Genomic DNA, 20,856 nt, shown 5'->3' on the forward strand with positions numbered 1-20,856 from the left:
TTGGGCCTGTGTCATACCACATCATATACATTTTGCATCTTGCTAGCATACAGTATGTACTTGCAATGTACTGTTTCCATATAAATTCCAAATAAATTATAGCTAAATTGTGGAAATTTTAAATAAAAATACAAATAAAAAAAGTAGATTCTGAAAAAAGTATATAATTTGGGCACACTGCGGACTAATTCTAGTACCACATACCATTTAGGATGGATAGGATGTATTGGTATTTTCTTTAAGAAAGGCAAATGTAGTTAAAGATATTCAGTGGTAATTGAAAAGCAGTGTGTTGTCCACTACCACTTTATTTCCATTTACTTAATGGAATCACTACCGTGGTGCAGCACCTATTCTCACCACTGTCTGTGGAAAAGGCTGATCTGCGGAAGTCCTTTTCTTTGTCTCTGCTTTTGAGAGAGCAAGGGTCTTTTTTTCCACTCCCCTCTCTTTCACTGTGGTATTTTTCTCTTCCAAACCAGGCCCAGACTTGCTTTTTCCCCCTCTCCCTCGTTCAGTTGTAAACGGTGTACAGACGAGATAAAAGAGCTTCTGTGTAGACCACATGAAAAGAGTCGGCGCAGTACATTCCAGTGCCAGCACCTCTGTCCAGACTCATTCGGCTTCCTCGGTTGCACAGATTACAGTTTAAAGCCTCAAGGCTTTGGGGAGGACGAGGAGAGTTTTAATCACGGGGCAAAGCTTTCATCATCACCTGCTAGATCCTAGTTCCCTACCCCAGATCCTAACCTAGTTCTGTCCTTATTCATTTTTTTCTCTCTCTGTCTCTTTCTTTTCTCCCCCAGTAAGCATACAGTATGTTCATTGCCAAAGACATCTGTGATACCTCAAATGAAAAATGTATGCTATTAATTTAACTGATCTGATTTTTGCCTGGTAGATGACTAAATGTGTTGAAAATCCCATAGACTTATATTAGATTTTTTTTCAGAGACTTGAGGTTGGGCCAGTAACCAACAGCCTAGAAACCGCACATATAGCTAACAGCTACCACAGAAAAACCTTAGGATCATGGCGACAAGTTTTTCTTTTGTTATATTTGTGTACAAACGTTTAATAAATGTCATTACGTCTGTGAAACATTATTCTATTCCATGTATTGCAGACGAGTGAATGCTGTAAATTGTCAAGATAAAAATGCACAAACCGTAAAGACGTCTCTACAATGTATGTGGGCTGTTAGAGCCTGTATTTCTATCGTATTGTAATGTGTAAACAGAGAAAGCGGGAGGTTTTCCCTGAGTCTGTGCCTCTTTTCTTGAATGAAAACCCAACAGACCTGAAAAATAAGAGGGGGGAAAGAACGCTTAAATGACTATCTTTCAACTTCCCATATTTCACATGAGAGACATGACGACAGAGGGAGAAATAGAGGCTTGAATATCCCTGGTATTTCCCTCAGGTTTTTCAAATTACAGACTGGAGCTGTAGTCTGAGGGAGCTACAAGGCTAAATTGAGCATCCACATTTGCAACATGCAATTGGTTTACTGCTACTTTCCCCTTCTATAGAGAAAAAAGGCCAACCACAGTTTCCATGTCTGGACTCTATAGGTTGCTTTTTCACATGGGTGTATGTTGTCGGGGAGAGCTTTTCCCCAGCAACCGAGTTCATGTTGATTGGGCAGATTGAATAATGATTGGAAACGTTATTCATTAAAATAATTACATGTATTTTTTAAGTGCATCTTTAGATGTAAAGCCATAGCAGTGTAATGGGTTTTGGTGCTGTTGCTGCTTTTCAGAGTTTTTACTCTAAATAACTGTATCATTTAATTAAGTGGTCTGGCATGAGAGCTTGAAATCTTTCTCTCAAGTTCATACTGTCTTTTCTCTCATTATTTTCCCTAGCTGAACCAGGTTTCAGAAGACCCCTTAAAGAGGCCGGTGGTCTATGTCAAAGGAGCAGATGCGGTTAAACTGATGAACATAGTCAATAAGCAAAAAGTTGCACGAGCCAGAATCCAACATCGACCACCAAGGGTGAGAGTTCACACTTATATTGCATGCAATAAAACATACATTAGTGAACTTTATGGGTCACAAAGTTGATTTTTTTTTTCTTATTTATACAATACAATTTTTAAGCAGTATTTGATTAGCATTACATGTTTTGCATAATATAAAACTATGTAAAAAGTTTACCCAAAAATGAAAATTATCCAATGATTTACTCACCCTCAAGCTATCCTAGGTGTATATGACTATCTTCTTTTAAAATAACACAATCGGAGTTGTAAGAAAAATATTTTTTGCTCTGTCCTCTGCACTTTCGCGTTCATCAATACATCATGCGTCTTGTCAGAGGTCACTCTTCCGCCAGAACTAGACTTGAGTATGGTGGAAGCCAGTTATTATAGTTTATAAAGTTTTAAATATGGATATTTTTCTTACAAAAACCCATTGGTTTGCTTCAGAAGGCCTTTATTAACCCCCTGGAGCCGTGTGGATTACTTTTATGATGAATGGATGCCCTTTTTTGGACTTCAAAATCTTGAGCTCCATTCACTACCATTATAAAGCTTGGAAGAGCCAGGATATTTTTAATATAACTCAGAATCTGTTTGTCTGACAGAAGAAAGTCATATACACCTAGGTAAGCTCGAGGGTGAGTAAATCATGGGATTTTTTTGAATGAACTATCCCTTTAAGTCTTCTAAATCTCCTTTAAAGTATGCCTTCAATGGCATGTTGTGCTTGGCTGTTTTGTTATCACATCTGAGCTTCTCACAAAGAAAGCTGTATTTTACTATGGCGTGTAACTGTTGTAATTTAATTGTGTGTAAGCTTTCTCGCTGACACCTTATCTTCAAAATGTTCTGACATTTTCCTGTTGTTGTCTACTACAGCCCACAGAGTATTTTGATATGGGAATCTTCCTGGCGTTCTTCGTTGTGGTGTCTCTGGTTTGCCTCATCCTCCTCATCAAGATAAAGCTCAAGCAAAGACGCAGCCAGGTGAGGCTCTACAATGCAGTTTGATACAGGTTCAATTACACGGTAACAATTCAATTTGAGGTCTAAAAGTTGACCTCATGCAATTTGTCTTGTTTCATGTCAGTGTACAATTTAAAGACGTTTGTTTCATGCTATTCCTGACATGCCTTCTGTACATAATTGTTTCCCCACCTGTCAGAGTTCCATGAACCGGATGGCCATTCAGGCCCTGGAGAAGATGGAAACACGCAAGTTCAAGGCTAAGGTCAAGGGTCAACGTGAGGCCAGCTGTGGAGCATCAGACTCAGTGAGCAGTAGTTCCACATCAGACTGTGCCATATGCCTTGAGAAATACATCGATGGCGAGGTAATTATTCTCAGAAATGTTTAAAAACTTATAGAAGGAAAAGAAAAAGGAAAAAAAAATAAAAAAATAAAAAATAAAAAGGTGTTGCACACTGGCCAAATTTACTCACTTTGTTGGTCCTTTAATATCTATTCCAAAACCAAATTATAGGCTAACAGATTAAAGGAATATGCCAAACCACTATTGCATGACCCTGGAAAATTAGTCATGCTCTCTAGTTTATTTATTTTGGTTGATTTGGTTTATTCAGTAATGGACCTTTCTGAGGTTCTTGATATTGTTGTCTTAAACATCCTTGTTTTGGCCTCCCTGTGCTGCTTTTGTCTGAAAGTATATGAAGACTAACACTGGTGACATTTTTTTATTCGCCTCTGCGGTTATGTGTCATGGTAAAAAAAAAAGTACACAACAAAGAAATCAAGGCGTCTGAGATGCACAGAGGAAGTGTCGATATAAAAGGCTCAATGGCATCAAAGGGTTTGTCTGTGATGATTAAGAAAGGCAACAAAAGCAGGGTGGAAAGGCAGAGGGAGGGTGGGGATGAGTCATGCTTGGGGACAGAGAATGACTTCTGTGGGTGAGATCTGTGAAGTTGGGCTTTCTATATGAAAGCACATGAGTTCATCTCTTAGAAATGGGTTGAGAATGTTTTGATTTTAAGAAACTTTAGCTGAGTTTGAAGCATTGGAAGTAGCTTTAGGTTTTAGGCTGAGAATCATAAGTCAGTAGCTGACTGCAATTGTAAAGTCCCGTGAGCACTAGTATGAGAGTTTTTAGCATCTTGAGCACTGACAAGCTGTGTAACGGTGGCGCCATCTACAGTTCACATTGCACAATGTGGTGGTTTAGCATCTAAAGCAGGGGTGTCAAATCCTGCTTTTGGAGGGCCACCTTCCTGTAAAGAAGGGTGTCCAATCCTGCTCCTGGCGGGCCGCTGTCCTGCAAGGTGTAACTCCAATCCCAATTAAACACACCTGAACTAATCAATGTCTTACTAGACATAATAGAAACTTCCAGGCAGGTTTATTGAGTTAAATTGGATCTAAACTCTGGACCGAGTTTGGACATCCCTGCTGTAAAGTTTAGTTCCAACCCTAATTAAACACACCTGAACCAGCTAATCAAGGTCTTCCAGATTACTGAAACCTTCATGGCTGGTGTGTTGGTGTTGGTTGGAGCTAAATTCTCCAGGACCATCCAGAAGCAGGATTGGACACCCCTGATCTAAAGCATGGGTTACTTGAAAACAGCTATGTGACTTGGTAAAAGCATAAAATGGTTCCCCTTTTTTTTTGGTTTTGTAAATATTGCATTCCAGGAAGCTTCAAAATGTCACTGCAATAACTGGAAGGCCCACAACAATGTTAAGACAAGACCTATTGACCTCACAAATCTTCTTCACACTTGCAGGAGTTGAGGGTGATCCCTTGTGCACACCGATTTCACAAGAAATGTGTGGACCCTTGGCTACTTCAGCACCACACTTGTCCACACTGCAGGCATAACATTATTGGTGAGCATCAGAAACTGACTCAAACTGACAAATATGTCTAAATAAATAATAGATATTTTGAACTGTGTATTTGTATTTTCTACCAGAACAAAAAAAGGGAAACCCAGGAGCTGTTTGCCTTGATCCAGGAAACCCAGTCCACAGCCGCCAGCAGAGAGTCGTCCTCCCTGTTCATTATCCAGGAAGGGTGCACAGAGCTGGGCAGGTGACTGCCTACCCTACAAGGACCAGCATGGACCCCCATGGCAACCCCATCACTGTTTTAACAGTGGACCAGCACCCTGAGCAGGGCCTCTATCCTTCACAATCTTCCTTTATACGGGGATACCCTGCCCTCCATTTGGACCACACGCTAAACCCGCACCATTGCGGCCTGGAGCATCGTGGCCCTGCTTACCCACAAACCCATACATTCAAACGACCCAAATTCCATGGACGCAACTTTTCTCGTGCTGCCTGCTTTTCCCAGTACGAGACCATGTACCAGCACTACTATTTTCAGGGCTTGACCTTTCCACAACCTGAAGGCCAGCCTGGTAATGGACTCCACAAAGGTCACAGTCGACCCTTCCAGCCAGGACTTTTGTATCCTACTGTGGTGCACATGGCACCGGCTTCCTCTTCCCGTCTGGGTGACTCCGGAAGCACCTCAGGACTTAGTTGTTACCACGGGCACCGGTCCGTGTGTAGTGGTTACCTTGCGGACTGTCCTGGAAGTGACAGCAGCAGCAGTTCGGGTCAATGCCACTGCTCCTCAAGTGACTCAATGTTGGACTGTACGGAAGTCAGCAACCAGGGCGTGTATGGAAGCTGCTCGACGTTCCGGAGTTCGCTAAGCAGTGACTATGATCCCTACGTGTACCGCAGTAAGAGTCCGTGTCGGGGATCGGCTGGGGAGGCTGGGACAGTGTTTTCTGCCGCCCCTCCAGCTGATGACACTTCGGCCCCAGTATCAGGGATGATGGACTGCCTACAACCTCCAGTTGGAGCTTGTTACATTTCTGGGGACCAATTGTCTAACTGCAGCCTGGAGCCCAACTGTAGTAGCCACTCTTCAGTGGAAACCAGGGAACTTACTAGCACTACCTCAGCCGGGCCCCTAGAGGGCTCTGTGGCAGAAAGGAGCCACAGCTCTGTGAAGCCTTGTGGAGAGCAAGGGGTAGCTTGCAACTGCTGTTTTGAGGTACCTAAATTAAACTTAGAACGTAAAGGTAAGGAAGGAGAAGACCGAGGACGCTGCAGGTGGGCCGCAGAGTCTCAAGCGGTCGCTTCCCCACAGAACTTTTATAGCGTTAGCACCGAGCAGCTACCGTCGCCAGATCATGTTAGCTATGACGGACTGCCATGCTGCTTTTACACAGAGATGACTGTACACCGGGGAAGTGCTAGTAATTACACTGAAGATTGTTCAGTTAACGTACAGTACGCCCAGACAGACAGTGACGGCTGCATGGGACAGGGTTGCTGTGAGCTAGCACAGCGAATACCCATAATTCCTGAGGATACAGACTGTGAATTAGGCTTGGGTCCAGAACCACAAACATGTTTGCTCCCTCCTAGACTTACTGTAGAGAGGGAAGAGAGGACTTCTGAGGAGAATTGTGACTTATTTTTCACCTCAGGACAATGTAGAGGTCAAATTTATCAGCAGCCTCAAGACGAAGAGGCGAGAGCACTGTTTCCCTCACAGTGTACTGGCGTGTCTGAAACACAAGGGGGCAGCAAAGCATCTTATGATAGATCAGGGCTCTGATAGGAGACCCTAAAACAGCACAGGCTCTTGAAAATCAATAAATTTTAAACTTTTTATTAGTTGTTGTCAAAACTCTGGAGTGTACTTATCAAAAATTTTGCGTTTTAAGAATTTACAATTGTACTTTTTTTTTTTTTTTTTTTTTTTTTCAGTGTTGATCTTGTTCATTCCTGTGGCCTTCAGAATCTGTCACATCAACACAATGGTTATAGAAGCTAAGAAGGCAAAAGCTAAATAACAGCTATATTTGAATTTCACATACTTCCTCATGCAACACAAACTCAAAAATGTGAGTCATACGGAGCATCATTACATGAATGCTTTCTTGATTGGACTAGGACCAGGGAAAATGTCTGTAAATGTATATGACTAACTTTTACGTTTTTACGACAATTTAGATAAATTTAGTCTAAGTTCCACGTTATTAGCGCTAAGGTGATTTGAATGCTCTTTTTACACGTATATTTCATTCAGAATTGCATGCGAGCAGTAAGAAGTCATACAGCATGTACGTACATCTCAGTAAACTAAATTATTTCATTTAGAGAAATAAAAACCAAAATGGAAAACTTCATGTGGAGGGAGTGCACATCAGGTGCTGAGGTCATTTCTCACCGACAACTTAGCTAGGTGTAAATTGGACTTGAATATGTACATCTCCCTCTTTCTCTTCCTCTCTCAGGGCCTTTATCTTTATAGTACAGGAACAGACCATTAAAAAAAAAAAAAGCTTCCTTTTTTTTTTTTTTTTTTAAATACTTGTCAGTGGAGACTACTGAGCTACATGTATATCACACCAAAGTTTAGTTTGTCTCCAGGGTACAGTCAAAACACCACTGGTTGAATTAGAACCTGACTACTCTAGGGTTTAGAGGTGTAGGATGTCTAGTGTTTGACCCCTAATAAGTTGCTCTTTTTTTTTTTCTTTTTCCTTTTTTTAAGCTAGCAGTTTGTCAGAAAGACACCAAAGTATAATGGTTTATAAAGAGATTGGAATGCAGTGGTATATATATTTATATGCATCAAAAAACGCATAATCACCTTTAATAACTACACATTGCACTCATGCTTTACACATACACCATCATATCATCATGCCTTTGTTTTTACAGAGTATTTTATACTGTTTCTATGAAATGTACCCATACAGCTTACACAGGCGGTCATTTTAAAATAACTTTATTTATACATAGACTAAAACAGTGCCGTAACATGAGAATCTACTCTTGCCTTGCATAGAAATATGTACTGCAAATATAGCATTTTTTCTGGGTACTTGAGTCACTATTTAATATTTCGTATTGTTTGTAGCACTTAAGATTGTATAAAAGAAAATGTGTACAAAAATTAATATTTTTTAATTTTTTTAAAGATATAATTATTTTCTCCATTATCATTTTACAAATGTTAAAGGTTAGAGTTTGATCTGTGTATATTTCTGTATCTGTATAGCAGCACATTTCATAAATGGAAATATGTTCTCTGAATATTTATTGACTAATATATTTATCTTTAAGCCATGTCTTATGTTCAGAGTGTCTGAGGTTGTTTTTTTTTTTTTTTTTTGAGATCACTAATAAGAGACTTTGTAAATACATGGTAATTGCACACAAGACGATTAAATATTCTCTGACCAAAAACTGATTTTAAAATTTTAGTACAGTTTTGTAACAAAGTGTACAAAGATCTTAAAAAAATATATGGTTTTATTAAAGTAAAAACAACTGACTGTTTCATTTTCACCAAGCACACACAAACACATCACAGGGATATTTTTCATGTTATGGACCAATTTCACTAATAAAGTGTGTGGATCAGATTGAGACCAGAGCTAGAACTCGCACATCATTCATATAATGATGAGTAATTCGTTGGGAGTGTTCATTACTAAGCTTACATTTTGTAATTGGATAAAATAAAACATATTTAATCTTTTTTTGTTTTATTAGGTCAGCATGTGCTTCCCAGTGACCAAAAACCAAACACATCGTCCAGCTTGAACAAATAAAAACAGTGCTCACATTTCATCAGCCTTTAACATTTTCAATATCTCGGATAAACATATCACTCAAACCCACAACACTTTAAAGAACATTTTAATCTCTTCCATTTTCACTTCAAAGGGTGAAATGTGTTTCCATATACCAACAGAACAAAGGACTTTTCATGAGTTTCCTAAGACCCAGTGCCTGTTGCACAAGTGTTCTGATTTTACTGTCCTCACTTTGTTTGTAGAACAGCACTCTTTCTTGTCAGAGTTCATTTGGAGAGAAAGCGATACTCATTGTGTATGTGTGGTAGACACTCAGAGCTTGAATCCTGAATGAATGGCAACGATTCCTCCGGTCAGGTTGAAATACTGGACACAGAAGAAGCCAGCATCCTCAATCATTTCCTTGAACGTTTCCTGTGGAAGACATAGTATTAGAGGTTTCTCATAATTAATTTTCATACAATACTGAAAATGGTTTATTTCACTCTTTGCTTTAGCAAAATTACCATAGTTCATTTTTTTTTTTTTATATATATATAATGTAATTTTCATATTGGAAAATCACTACAAAAGTAATTTAAAAGTTGCAAACAATATAGGCATGGACAAGGTTTCAGTGTGGCTTTCACATAAAGAAAAACAATGAAATCTTAAAGTGACAAAAATGAAGAAACAACACCCTTATAGGAAACCAAGACCCAACATGGTTTTATTTAGGCAAAATGAAGATAGACATGTAAACTTTGCATCAAAGACTGTTTTAGCTACAAGAAAATTATTGCTATGGCACTTATTGTGCCATGTCTCTCATGCCTATAAAATAGCTGTATCACTCAGGACTGTAGATTTTGTTTTTGTTACCTGATCTGGGAACTTTCGGATGCTTTCCACCAAATACTGATATGATTTCCAGTCTCCAGCGATCACTTCACCCAACACAGGGATCATCTGAAAACTATATGTATCGTACAGCCTGCAAAAATAAGTTAATAAATAAATAAAAATTCATGCTGTAATTCACATACTACACACTGTGTATACCATCTCTAAAACAAAAAAAAAAAAAAGTTATTACAAAAAAATAATTATGATAACCAAAATTTGTAATAAACATTACTGGTATAGCACAATATACAATACATTATTCTAAAGTATTTTCAAAGAATAGTGCCTCAAAGACAAATAGAATAGACTGTATAGATAGACTGTAACAATGTTCAATGCAGGGTTATTAAAGTTAACTAAAACTACAACAATAATAATAATAATAATAAAACATTTTCATTACTTATTTTCATTACAAAATATATACAGAGCCCTAGCCTTAAGGGACATAGTGATGGAAAAAATGAGAAAAAGTTTTGTCTTCCCCCAAGACACTTTGCATCCCCTTGCAAAAACCTTTGCTTTCCCCAAAGAAGATTTGAGTTTGCCTGCAAAGGAGTCAAAGGGTTTGCAATCGAAGTTTCTCGGGGGAACGCAAAGTATTTTCATAAGCATTGACTTATTTCTCTCATATTTTTTTCCAGCATCATGTCCCTTTAGGGGCTCCATAAAAACCAACGATAACTGAAAATATAAAAAACTTTGGTAACATTTTACATAAAGGTGATGATACACCAGGCAACTTTTTGGCCAATGTTACCAGGTAATATTGCTTGGGCACTTTCCCATTGTTGAGAATGGGTAACAAATTTCTATCTGGATACTTTAAATCGAAATTTGTTGCCCATTCTCAATGGGAAAGTGCCAAAGAAACATTGCTCTGCAACATTTGCTCAAAACATTGCCCTATGTTTCGTCACCTTAAAGGTGCTAAAGAGGATCTTTTCGTTGAGAAACCAAAGACCGTTATTGAGTTTTTGAAATGAGCGCATGCATAAGAACAGCCCCCCTCCTTCACAGATCATTTCAAGGGAACGCCTCCCAAAACTCATGCACGAGTATTGGAACATGTGTTTGTTTACCACCGGCATTCGCTGTGTCGTGTTAGTGGATTCATTATGTCAGACTCACCGCAGGTAACTCATAATCTGCACTTGTTACTCCTGTCTCCTGACAAAAACATTGCATGTGGCGCCTGTGGAAAGGTACTGGAGGGTGCAGCCGCACACGTCTCACAAGGAACGTCACGGCAGTGATTGACAAGCCAGAGGGCCAATCGTTTACGCGATTGGCTGATGTTTTTAAGGCCCTACCTCGTGCACAGATGATGTATATTAATATTATTAGCCTACTTTCAGTGCACCTTATAAATAGTCTTTTATTAGTTAGTAGACAGTTTCAAGTAATATTGCAAAAATGTATAAAACAAAACATCCTCTTTAGCACCTTTAAGGTTTCATTTGTTAACATTAGTTAATGCACTAACTAACATGAACTAACAATGAGAAATACATTTGTTACAGTATTTATTAATATGTTAATGTTAGTTAATAAAAAGTCATTCACTGTTTGTTCATGTTAACATTAGTTAATGCACTGTGAGCTAAGAAATACACCATTTGATTTTAATAATGTATTAGTAAATGTTGAAATTAACTAACTAAAATAATAAATGTTGATGAATTATTGTTCATTCTTATGAAAATTTAATGTAAAGTGTTACCAAAACTAGCTGCCAAGGCAACATTTCTCATTTTCATTCAGTTTAACTTGATGTACAAAAATAACTTGAACTGAAAAACAAATTTATAAAAACTATATAGACAAATAAACAAAAGCTAATAAAACTGACAAACGCACAATAACTACATAACTAAAAAAATGCAATTAAAATGGAAATATAAAAATGAATTAAAAATATTAATAACAACTGTAATAGTATCTCAATGATACTAAAACAACACTGGTTCAATGACCTTGCGAGAAGAGGGTTGGTCACTTTGCTGAATTCTAGACACATGAACCTTCCACCTGGCTTAAGGACACGAAAAGCCTCTTGTAGAGCCTGCAAACAGAGACATCACATCAATAACTACCCAACAGACTTCAAACACATAATTCTTCAAATATGGAAATGAATAAATGAAAACAACATAAAATGCAGTAATGTTTTAGATTAGATAGCGAGACATACAGATCAATTAGCAGGGCAATATGGGCTACATTTACAAGTTTTGATTAGGACAGAAATGACTTTCAGTAGTGTTATTTATTTCAGTGGCTAGTTTTAACCTGTTCATCAAACTGATGTGAAGTGCAGAGTATTTACTTGCTCTATGTGGGTGACATTTCTGATGCCGAACGCAATAGTGTATATGTCAAACTGATCGTCATCGAATGGAAGCTCTTCTGCATTGCCTACGACCCATGACAGACCTGCAAACATGTGACGTGTGAAATTAAATCAACCTTATTTTCACTATAAAAAATGCAAGATCACTAGTTGAAGATGACCGTACCTGTAGTGATTCCTGCTTTCTCCGCTCTTTGTTTTCCAACTTTGAGCATTTCTTTATTGATGTCACACACCACAGCACATGACCGTGGAGGCCCTGCATCGTCGGACACATAATGATTGGTGATGTCCTGCCACGATGGTGTCTGATGGGATTTCGCTCTTAGCCGCTGCTGACGATCATACATTGAGCGAGTGTACTCCAGGAAGCGAAAAGAGATGTCACCTACAGCAAAATAGCACATATCTGAAAATCTGGGGTATTCATATCTGGGGCTTTCAATCTTTTAGATGCCACAGACCCAAAATATGATCATCCCAATCCTAAAATTTAAAAGGCAGCTATATATTTTCATGGGTGAGGACACAATTTATTTTGTGAAAAATCATTATTATGTGTAAAATATTATTTTGGAAAATATTTAGATTCCACTGCATTACATTATGTTTCTTGACAGGCGACTTCAATTAGGTCCATCAACTGTTTGGTTACCGTCATACTTATACATACATATCTTCTTTGTGTTCAGCAGAAGAAAGAAATTCATACAGGTTTGGAACATCATTTTTGGTTGAACCATCCCTTTAAATACTGTATAGACTATAGAACAATTCTATATAAAACAATAGTGGGTTTAACATCTAATGTTAAAATGTATATTTTTAATGTAACCTTCTCGCTTTAAATACCTTGGTCAGTTCTTATTCATGCAATTCATATGATTTATTTGATTGTATTAAAAAAGCAGTTTCAAGTATATCCTTGTATTGTTCCAACTGGTTGAGGTTGATATGGGATTTAGAAAGTAATTAGTAATACAACACTTTTTAGACAGCAATTAGTACATTAAATTAACACTGAACTTAATTGAGCTGAATAATGATACTAAATTGTCTTTTAGGGCTGCTTTACAGCTGAAATTATAGGCCTATTTGTTTCATAATTGATGAACTTGGCAGCATTACTGCTGTTATTTTCTAGTTTGTTACTCTGAAGCTGCTTTAAAACAATCTGTATTGTATAAAGCTCTAGATAAATAGATGTAAAATGAATGAAACTAAATAAAATCAAGAACAAGTCATAATTGTGACTTACCTGTGCCACCAGCCGTGTCTAGTAGCCGTAGCCCCGGCTGAGGGTTCATGTTGTGCAGCAGTGTGTCTTTCCACAGTCTGTGTATTCCCAAACTCATGGCGTCATTCATCACATCATACTTTTTGGCCACACTTTCAAACACCTTATACACTGAGAGATGAAAAATAAATAAAACGGCAAATAAAAACGTGTAGCCAGAGTAACAAAAAAGAAATAATGTAATAACTTTACACCTTATAAGGACACAAAGGATGAATATAAAAACATAGCTTTGGATAGTTTCCTTATACTTGTCTTGATAAACTTTGAATAAAGAAAGAGCCAGTACATTATGTATGTGAAATTTAGCCAGCAAGAAACATAAATTAATCATGTAATACTGTCCTATATTCTCGTTTGAGTAGTCAAACAATTCTAATGTAAACTAATGTAACGTATGTCACTTAAGTTACCTTTCTCTGCTTTCTCCCCCTCTGGGACTGTTTGGAAACCAAAGTGCGTACTTCTGCCCTCTGTGCTATCGCTATATCTGCGACAGCCTGTGATCCCAGCACGACAACATAACTGTTTGATTCGACACCCTGAAACATGATGAATATTTCGCGTAGAATTGGAGAAAAATCTAAGGGCAAGTGTCCTGATGGAGACCGCCATCTTTCTCTCAAGTTCAGTTGCGAAAGCACTTGCGTCATAAACCAGTAACGCGACGAGTTGTAGTTCCGGCGGATCTATGTTGGACTACAAAAATGTAGATATATTTAAACTCCACTAACTTTTGCACACCAGATTAGAGACTTCGTGCATCATATTACACTGGATTTTTTTTTTTCAGTAAATGGTAACAGCCACCAAAAAAATAAAATAAAATAAAAAATAAACTTATGGAGCTTGACAGCTGGCCTTGATTTGCATAAAAGGACCCCAAGTTAATAATGTCTTGATAAACTTTTGTTATTACCCTCTTTTAAAGCACATTTTATTCTTTATTGGCCTCTTAAACCCCATGTGTGTCTGAGCCATTTTGTATGTGTCTGTGGAAGCTTGTTTGTGGGAAAAGGATTGTTCACTATATTGTGTAGATATACAAAAATGTAGATAAATTGTCATTGTCATTTTGTCAATTTAAAGGAGAACGCCATCTGTTGTTGTCTAATCTTGTCACACAAATGAAGGGGAAATCTATAAAAATGAATTTAATTATTTCTAAAACGTTAGAAAGATTAATTAGCCATAAATAATTGTTTGTTATTATTATTTATATTTAATTATGTGTATTTTGTTTTTATTATTATGTATATTCTTTAATTATTTCCCTTCATTTACTTACTATTTTGTTTTTATTGTGTCATAGCTAACTGAAACGTTTATGCTTTGCAAATGAAGTTAGAGGGTTAGTTCACCCAAAAATGAAAATTATGTAATTACTCACCCTCATCACACTCCTAAGACCTTCGTTCATCTTTAGAACACAAATTAAGATATATTTGATTAAATCTGATGGCTCAGCGAGGCCTGCATATAGAGAAATGGTACAGTACTTCCTCTCTCAAGATCCATAAAGGTACTAAAATCATATTTAAAACAGTTCATGTGAGTACAGTGGTTCTACTTTAATATTATAAAGCGATGAAAATATTTTTTTGTGCGCCAAAAAAAACTAAATAACGACTTTTTAACAATATCTAGTGATGGCTCATAACACTGCTTTACGAATCGAATCAGTGAATCGGAGCGTCAAAGTCACGTGATTTCAGCGGTTTGGTGGTTTGATACGCGATCCGAATCACTGATTCGACTCAAAAGATTCATAACGCTCTGAAGCGGTGTTTTGAATTTGGTCATCACTAGATATTGTTAAAAAGTCTTTTTTTTTTTTTGTCGCACAAAAATATTCTTGTTGCTTTATAATATTAAGATAGAACCACTGAACGCACATGAACTGATTTAAATATGTTTTTAGTACCTTTATGGATCTTGAGAGAGGAAGTACCTGTCTGCAGGCCTCGCTGAGCCATCGGATTTCAACTAAAATATCTTAATTTGTGTTCCAAATATGAACGAAGGTCTTACGGGTGTGGAACGACATGAGGGTGAGTAATTGAGTAACTGAGGTGTGTATTTCAATATTTTTTCTTCTAACACTACTGAAACTGCTTGAAATATCATGATATCTAACCATCTGTTGTTTGAGTTACCTCAATAAAGCTTCAATACTCAGTGTATTTACTCAATACAACGATGCAACTACTTTTGTATTGTCATGCTGGAGAAAAAAATGATAATATGTATTTAATAACCAATACCAGTAGGGGGCACTATAGGATTCATAGTCATGCTTGTTGAATACGGCAGTGCTTCTGTTCTGACTAAAGTAAGCAGCATTATGTAAATGAATGTCGAACTGCTTGTTTGCCTTTTTGAGTGGATTTTATTATATGTGGTTATTTAATGAGTAAAGGCTGATTGCGTTTATTGACCAATCAAACAAATCACCATGACTTTATGAGATGCATTAACTCTGAGTGCATCATTTATTCAGATCAGTAACAAACCTCATTGATAAACTGTATTTATTTTGCCATTCATTTTTGTGTTGCATTGTAATACTCTGTGACTGTGTTCACCTCACATACCATGAACATCTGCAGGTGGGCAGGCGGGCCTCACACACACATACATACACAGGGGAAATGGCTTACACATGGGGCCTGTAATACAGGCTTTGTTTGTGCATCCACTCTGCGTCTGGTAGTCATTTTATCTGATAAGCATTTAAGCAACGCAGAAAACATCAGAGCCGAATTTCTTCCGTCCTTCACTTTTTTCCTCTTCAGCAGATGTTGTTTTGGAGGTCTGTCTAGTTTTCAAATTCATGCTTGTTTGCATATTTCCCATTTGTCATATCTGTTTAATAAAACGCTGTGGTTGTGCGTGAAACTTTGTTCATTTTACAAGCAAATTTTGGAGTCTCCCGAATGATCTAATTTGCATTGTAAATTTCCGCTCTCTTGCTCTCTTCTTACCTCTGTGTAAATTATTGCATGTCATCATTCATAAAAAGGGCATTAGTGACAAACCCATGGTGTACAAAGCAAACACGACAGGCATAAGAAACATGCATATTTATTTTTGCACTCGGGACACATTAAATAAAAACTACAAAGGTAACTTATACAAAAGATAGATTATATCCCATTTTACATCCAAAATAACAATAATTTATGGTATAAATTAAAATTATCACTATTTTATTTACAATTCCATGAAAACAACATATTTTTTATTATCCCTGGAAGCACCCTTTCCCAAAATTGTAGGGATTCCTATGTTGGTTTGTCAGAAGGAAGGCCCACTGACATTGTGATAAACCACAGAAGGATATGACACTTTTTTCCACTGCTAAAAGTGCTATGGCGTTCAGCTTTGCGATCTAAATGGATGTCTGGATTCTGCATTATTCACCAGCCTTTCCAGATGAATATGACCTTGTTGGATTTAACCTGTCACTTTGGGTTTGTCTCTCTTTCTCGCTCTGTGACCGGTGACACTTTAGTATGCATGGGCAGCCTCAGGCACTGCAGAGCTAAGGTTATGATGAAGTTTGCAATAATTAACAGAGTGCAGACAAATACACTTAGATTGAGGAAAAACTAGATCTTTGCACTTGAATTGGGTGGGTGGCCTGCTTAAAGGATTAGTCCACTTTTAAATAAACTTTTGCTGATAATTTACTCACCCCATGTCATCCAAGATGTCCATGTCTTTCTTTCTTCAGTTGAAAAAAGAAATTAAAGTTTTTGATGAAAACATTCCAGGATTTTTCTCCATATAGTAGACTTCAATGGGCACCAAACAGTTGAAGGTCAAAATTAGTTTCACTGTAGCTTCAAATTGTTCTAAACGATCCCAGATGAGAAATAAGGGTCTTATCTAGTGAAACCATCACTCATTTTCGGAAAAAAAATGAAAATGATATAAGTTTTAGCCATAAATGCTAATCTTGAACTAGCTCTCTTCTTCTTCTCTATTTGAATTCCAGCAGTGTAGACACTGCTAAGTGTATTACTGCCCTCCACAGGTCAAAGTGTGAACTAATTGTTATATACTATTGAACTACCATATTGCATATACAAATTAGTTCAAACTTTGACCTGTGGAGGGCAGTAATACACTTAGCAGTGTTTACACTGCTGGAATTCAAATAGAGAAGAAGAAGAGAGCTAGTTCAAGATGAGCATTTATGGCTAAAACTTATACAATTTTCAATTTTTTCCAGAAAATGAGTGATGGTTTCACCAGATAAGATCTTTATTTCTCATCTGGGATCGTGTAGAACAATTTGAAGCTGCACTGAAACTGTAATTTTGACCTTCAACTGTTTGGTGCTCATTGAAGTCCACTATATGGAGAAAAATCCTGGAATGTTTTCATCAAAAACATTAATTTCTTTTCGACCGAAGAAAGAAAGACATGGACATCTTGGATGACATGGGGGTGAGTAAATTATCAGGAAAAGTTTATTTAAAAGTGGACTAATCCTTTAACGGAGGTCTTATTATTTGTTTTCCTATACAAGATATTGATTTTCAAAAGATGCAAGTTGTGATATAATCATTTTTTTTTTTTTTTAAAGGTTGCCCCTAAAACATTACACAAGACAAGTACTTCGGTAATAAAGTGCAAAATGTAGCGATTTTGTTAATTCGTTTTTGTTGATAAGTGCAGCATACCCACAAAAAATGCAATGCTGATCACCATGTGCCAGATAACATACTGAATGTTCTCAAAAGGATTTTTAAATGAAGGGCCTTTACAATATCACTAAAACGTACATTAAGTACTACTTACAGAACTAAGTACAAAATGGTTGACCTGTGACTGATGGCTGTACAAGTGCTGTAAACCACAAGCTAACTGAACAGCTTGCTCAAAAATTAAATTTCTGTTTTCAAATACTTTTTTGTCCAAACAATGAAAGTCATTTGTATGGAAGCTTGTTTCCACCACTAAATAAATGTAATTGTGACTTTTTTATCACACAATTCTGACTTTATGTCTCAGAATTGTGAGATTTAAACTCGCAATTGCAAGTTCTAGTCAGAACTGCCTGATTTAAACTCCCAAGTACATCTTATAAAGTCAGAATTGTACGTTTATATCTCGCAATTCTGATTTTATAATATGCAACTGTGAGTTATAAAGTCAGAATTGGGAGAAAATTTATTTTTTTCCCCTCACAACTGCACATTATAACTCACGATTGCAAGTTTATATCTCACAATTCTGACTTTATAACTTGCAATTCTGTTTATATCATGCAATTTTGACTTTATAACTTGCAATTGTGAGTTTATATTTTGCAACTCTAAATTGTGAGACATAAACTCGCAATTGCGAGAAAAAAGTCAGAATTGTAAGATAAAAAGTCACAATTATCTTTATTTTTGTATTTTATCGCGGAAACAAACTTACATACATTTGGGTACACTGGGCCTCATTCATGAAGAGTAATTCAGAGAAATTTGTAACCGAATTCTCAAATGCATCATCAAGCTCAGATTTGATAGTTAAATGTGTGTTATTTGTTTGTAAAAAGGAACATGCGCACTCGTTCACAATTTTACGTTTTAACTAAAATGAATGGTGTTAAGCTAGCAAACAAATAGTATTGGTGTAATCTATAATAAAAAAGAAAACAGATTACATTCATTTCCACATTTAACTAATGTTAACATTTGGATGTTTTATGTACCATGTACGTGTGGTTGTGCATGTGTGTGGGTGTAAATTTTTTTCATACCAACTAACATTTTGAAAAAATTGAACACTTTTATGAATTCAAAAATTTAAATCGGAACAAAGAAATGTTTCATGAATGAGGAACAAATGTTGTTTTAGATCCCGATGACTTGGCCTCAATGTATGGACAAAAACAATTAAACCATTCGACAAAATATCTTTTATCTTAACATAAATTCCGACAGAATGTTCATTTTTGGGTGGACTATCCCTTTAACCAGTTTGCACGTTCCTTTGCAGGAACGTCCTCAATCCTCACAGCTAGCAGTGCAGTGATCCACATGGTTTTTGGCTGGCTGGAAAAGTGCTTCAGAATGTGAGAGCTCAAGTTGTGGTGAAGGGGGAGAAAGAGCAAATTGTTTGGGAAGAATTTCAACACTGCCTCTGTTGAGGAGTGAAATGAAAAGGGGATGATGTTTGATTGTTCCCACATAGAATTACACAATGTTCATCACAATGCTTCTCTTGCTCAATTCGAAAACCTGACAAGAATAATATGCCACAATGATACCCACAGGACTACATTTATCTTGAGAATCCCCAAGAAGAATAACACTTCCTTAGTGCTTATTCTCATTTGCAATTCAATGCTCCAAAGGATCAATGCTTGTTTACATCATTGAGACATTATGACAGCTTAGAAGACAGACAAGAGTTTGTTTCAGTCCTGAAGGCACTTATAGGCAATGCAGAAAGATCAAAACCCAACGCAAACGATGAGAGACGAAAGCGAGGTCCATAGGGATGTCTCAACTACAGCTCATTTTGAACATCGCCCAACTTGTAGCAATTTCAGGCTTTGGTTCACCGAAGTCCATCTCACCGATTCTCTCTCTCTCTCTCTGTCTCTCTCGAGACTTTTTTGTTGTTCACTTTGAGTCTGAATTGCTCTAGACATGATTGTGACATCAATCCTCTGCCATTTCAGCCAGCTCTCTTACATCTGAAGAAAGGAGTTCTGTGCTCCTCAACAACAGGTGACCTACATTATAGGTTAAAGAGTGCGTGAAAAAGAATCGTATCTCTCCTCCAGAGGGGCTGGTTGGGCACCGTGGCTTTTTTTTTCTTCTTTTTTTTTTTTGGTTATGTAAGTGGTTTTGTCTTTCAGTGTGCTCCACAGGGAGTCTCACGCTTTCTTAATGCAGACGCTTATCGGTTGATCACTTCTGTGAAAGCAGAGAAAGAAACAGCTGGGCCACTTCATCCATTTTTCGCCAATGGTCATTAAGTTTGTTTTGGTCTGTGGCAAAAGAAACATCGCAGCACTCCTTTGCTAATCAAATCTCTTGGTGTATAAGTGCACCTGTCACATGATTTGTGATTGGTTGAGATGCAAATCGGGAGTAAGCGCATCGGCCAGCGGCATCAAGCTCTTTTTGCGCAGTTTATTTGTTTCTTGCCAACAAACGATCGGCACGTATGGACTGGTCCCTGTGCTGGTCGTTTGAAGTGAAGTAGGGATCGGTCGTGTCCCTTTTCATAGCCCAGCAGCAGACCAGCATTGCGTACAGTGTGTGCATCTTTTAGGGGGCTAAAGCAGCCGTAGAGGTCAGAGGCGTTGAGGTTAGTTTCCCACGAGAGGGCTGAGGTCTCCATGGTGGTTCTTGAGTTTCTTCTTAAACAGAGAGATGGTGGAAGGTCTGTAGAAGATGATCCAGGGTTCAGACGTAGTGCTCTGCGCACACGAATCTGACCCGCTGATTGACGGGATGGACGGTGATCTGAGAGGGGGCGACAAAAACAAAAAGACATCAAACTTTTATGTATGCTTCAATATGCCTGGTAAAAACCAAATGACATGCAAAATGTGTAGGCGAACATCCTTTAAGAGCAAAATGGACACTATAAATCTGAGAACAGCGCAGTGATAAAGCAGCAAATCAAAGCACGACTTCCTTGTAGTTGTACCTGCAATAAAACCTTCTATGGGGTGATAAGCTAGTCAATTCAATCATCAACATCACCACAGTTCTTTATAG

The 20,856-nt window shown here is 37.5% G+C and overlaps 3 protein-coding genes across 7 annotated transcripts in view; 1 reads left to right on the forward strand and 2 right to left on the reverse strand.

The window, feature by feature from the left end:
• The window catches only part of znrf3 (zinc and ring finger 3), a 129,186-nt gene extending 121,784 nt beyond the window's left edge, over window positions 1–7,402 (forward strand). For all 4 annotated transcript variants that reach the window (XM_067407106.1, XM_067407105.1, XM_067407107.1 and 1 more), the window contains 5 exons: window positions 1,872–2,003; window positions 2,870–2,977; window positions 3,156–3,323; window positions 4,734–4,836; window positions 4,923–7,402. In XM_067407106.1, the coding sequence (XP_067263207.1) occupies window positions 1,872–2,003; window positions 2,870–2,977; window positions 3,156–3,323; window positions 4,734–4,836; window positions 4,923–6,589 (2,178 nt within the window). In that variant the 3' untranslated portion in view covers window positions 6,590–7,402. The remainder of the gene's footprint in view (window positions 1–1,871; window positions 2,004–2,869; window positions 2,978–3,155; window positions 3,324–4,733; window positions 4,837–4,922) is intronic.
• Window positions 7,403–7,624: 222 nt separating this feature from the next.
• Window positions 7,625–13,743, reverse strand: coq5 (coenzyme Q5, methyltransferase). Its single transcript, XM_067407109.1, has 7 exons — window positions 13,531–13,743; window positions 13,079–13,228; window positions 11,987–12,208; window positions 11,797–11,903; window positions 11,444–11,532; window positions 9,444–9,555; window positions 7,625–8,996 (listed from the first exon to the last, which is right to left on the reverse strand). The coding sequence occupies exons 1-7, from the start codon at window positions 13,730–13,732 to the stop codon at window positions 8,895–8,897; spliced, it is 984 nt and encodes a 327-aa protein (XP_067263210.1). The 5' UTR covers window positions 13,733–13,743; the 3' UTR covers window positions 7,625–8,894.
• Window positions 13,744–18,350: 4,607 nt separating this feature from the next.
• kremen1 (kringle containing transmembrane protein 1) overlaps window positions 18,351–20,856 on the reverse strand; it is a 76,293-nt gene continuing 73,787 nt past the window's right edge. For both annotated transcript variants that reach the window (XM_067407438.1, XM_067407437.1), the window contains exon 10: window positions 18,351–20,598. In XM_067407438.1, the coding sequence (XP_067263539.1) occupies window positions 20,442–20,598 (157 nt within the window). In that variant the 3' untranslated portion in view covers window positions 18,351–20,441. The remainder of the gene's footprint in view (window positions 20,599–20,856) is intronic.

The sequence above is a fragment of the Chanodichthys erythropterus genome, chromosome 13, assembly GCF_024489055.1.
Source record: "Chanodichthys erythropterus isolate Z2021 chromosome 13, ASM2448905v1, whole genome shotgun sequence".
NCBI classification, from domain to species: domain Eukaryota; kingdom Metazoa; phylum Chordata; class Actinopteri; order Cypriniformes; family Xenocyprididae; genus Chanodichthys; species Chanodichthys erythropterus.

Coding starts and splice junctions, on each gene's coding strand:
- coq5 (XM_067407109.1), bottom strand. CDS start 13,732: ATGGCGGTCTCCATCAGGACACTTGCCCTTAGATTTTTCTCCAATTCT. Junction 11,533..11,796: donor ATGTCACCCACATAGAGCAA/GTAAATACTCTG, acceptor CTCTGTTTGCAG/GCTCTACAAGAGGCTTTTCG. Junction 8,997..9,443: donor TCCGAAAGTTCCCAGATCAG/GTAACAAAAACA, acceptor TGTCTTCCACAG/GAAACGTTCAAGGAAATGAT.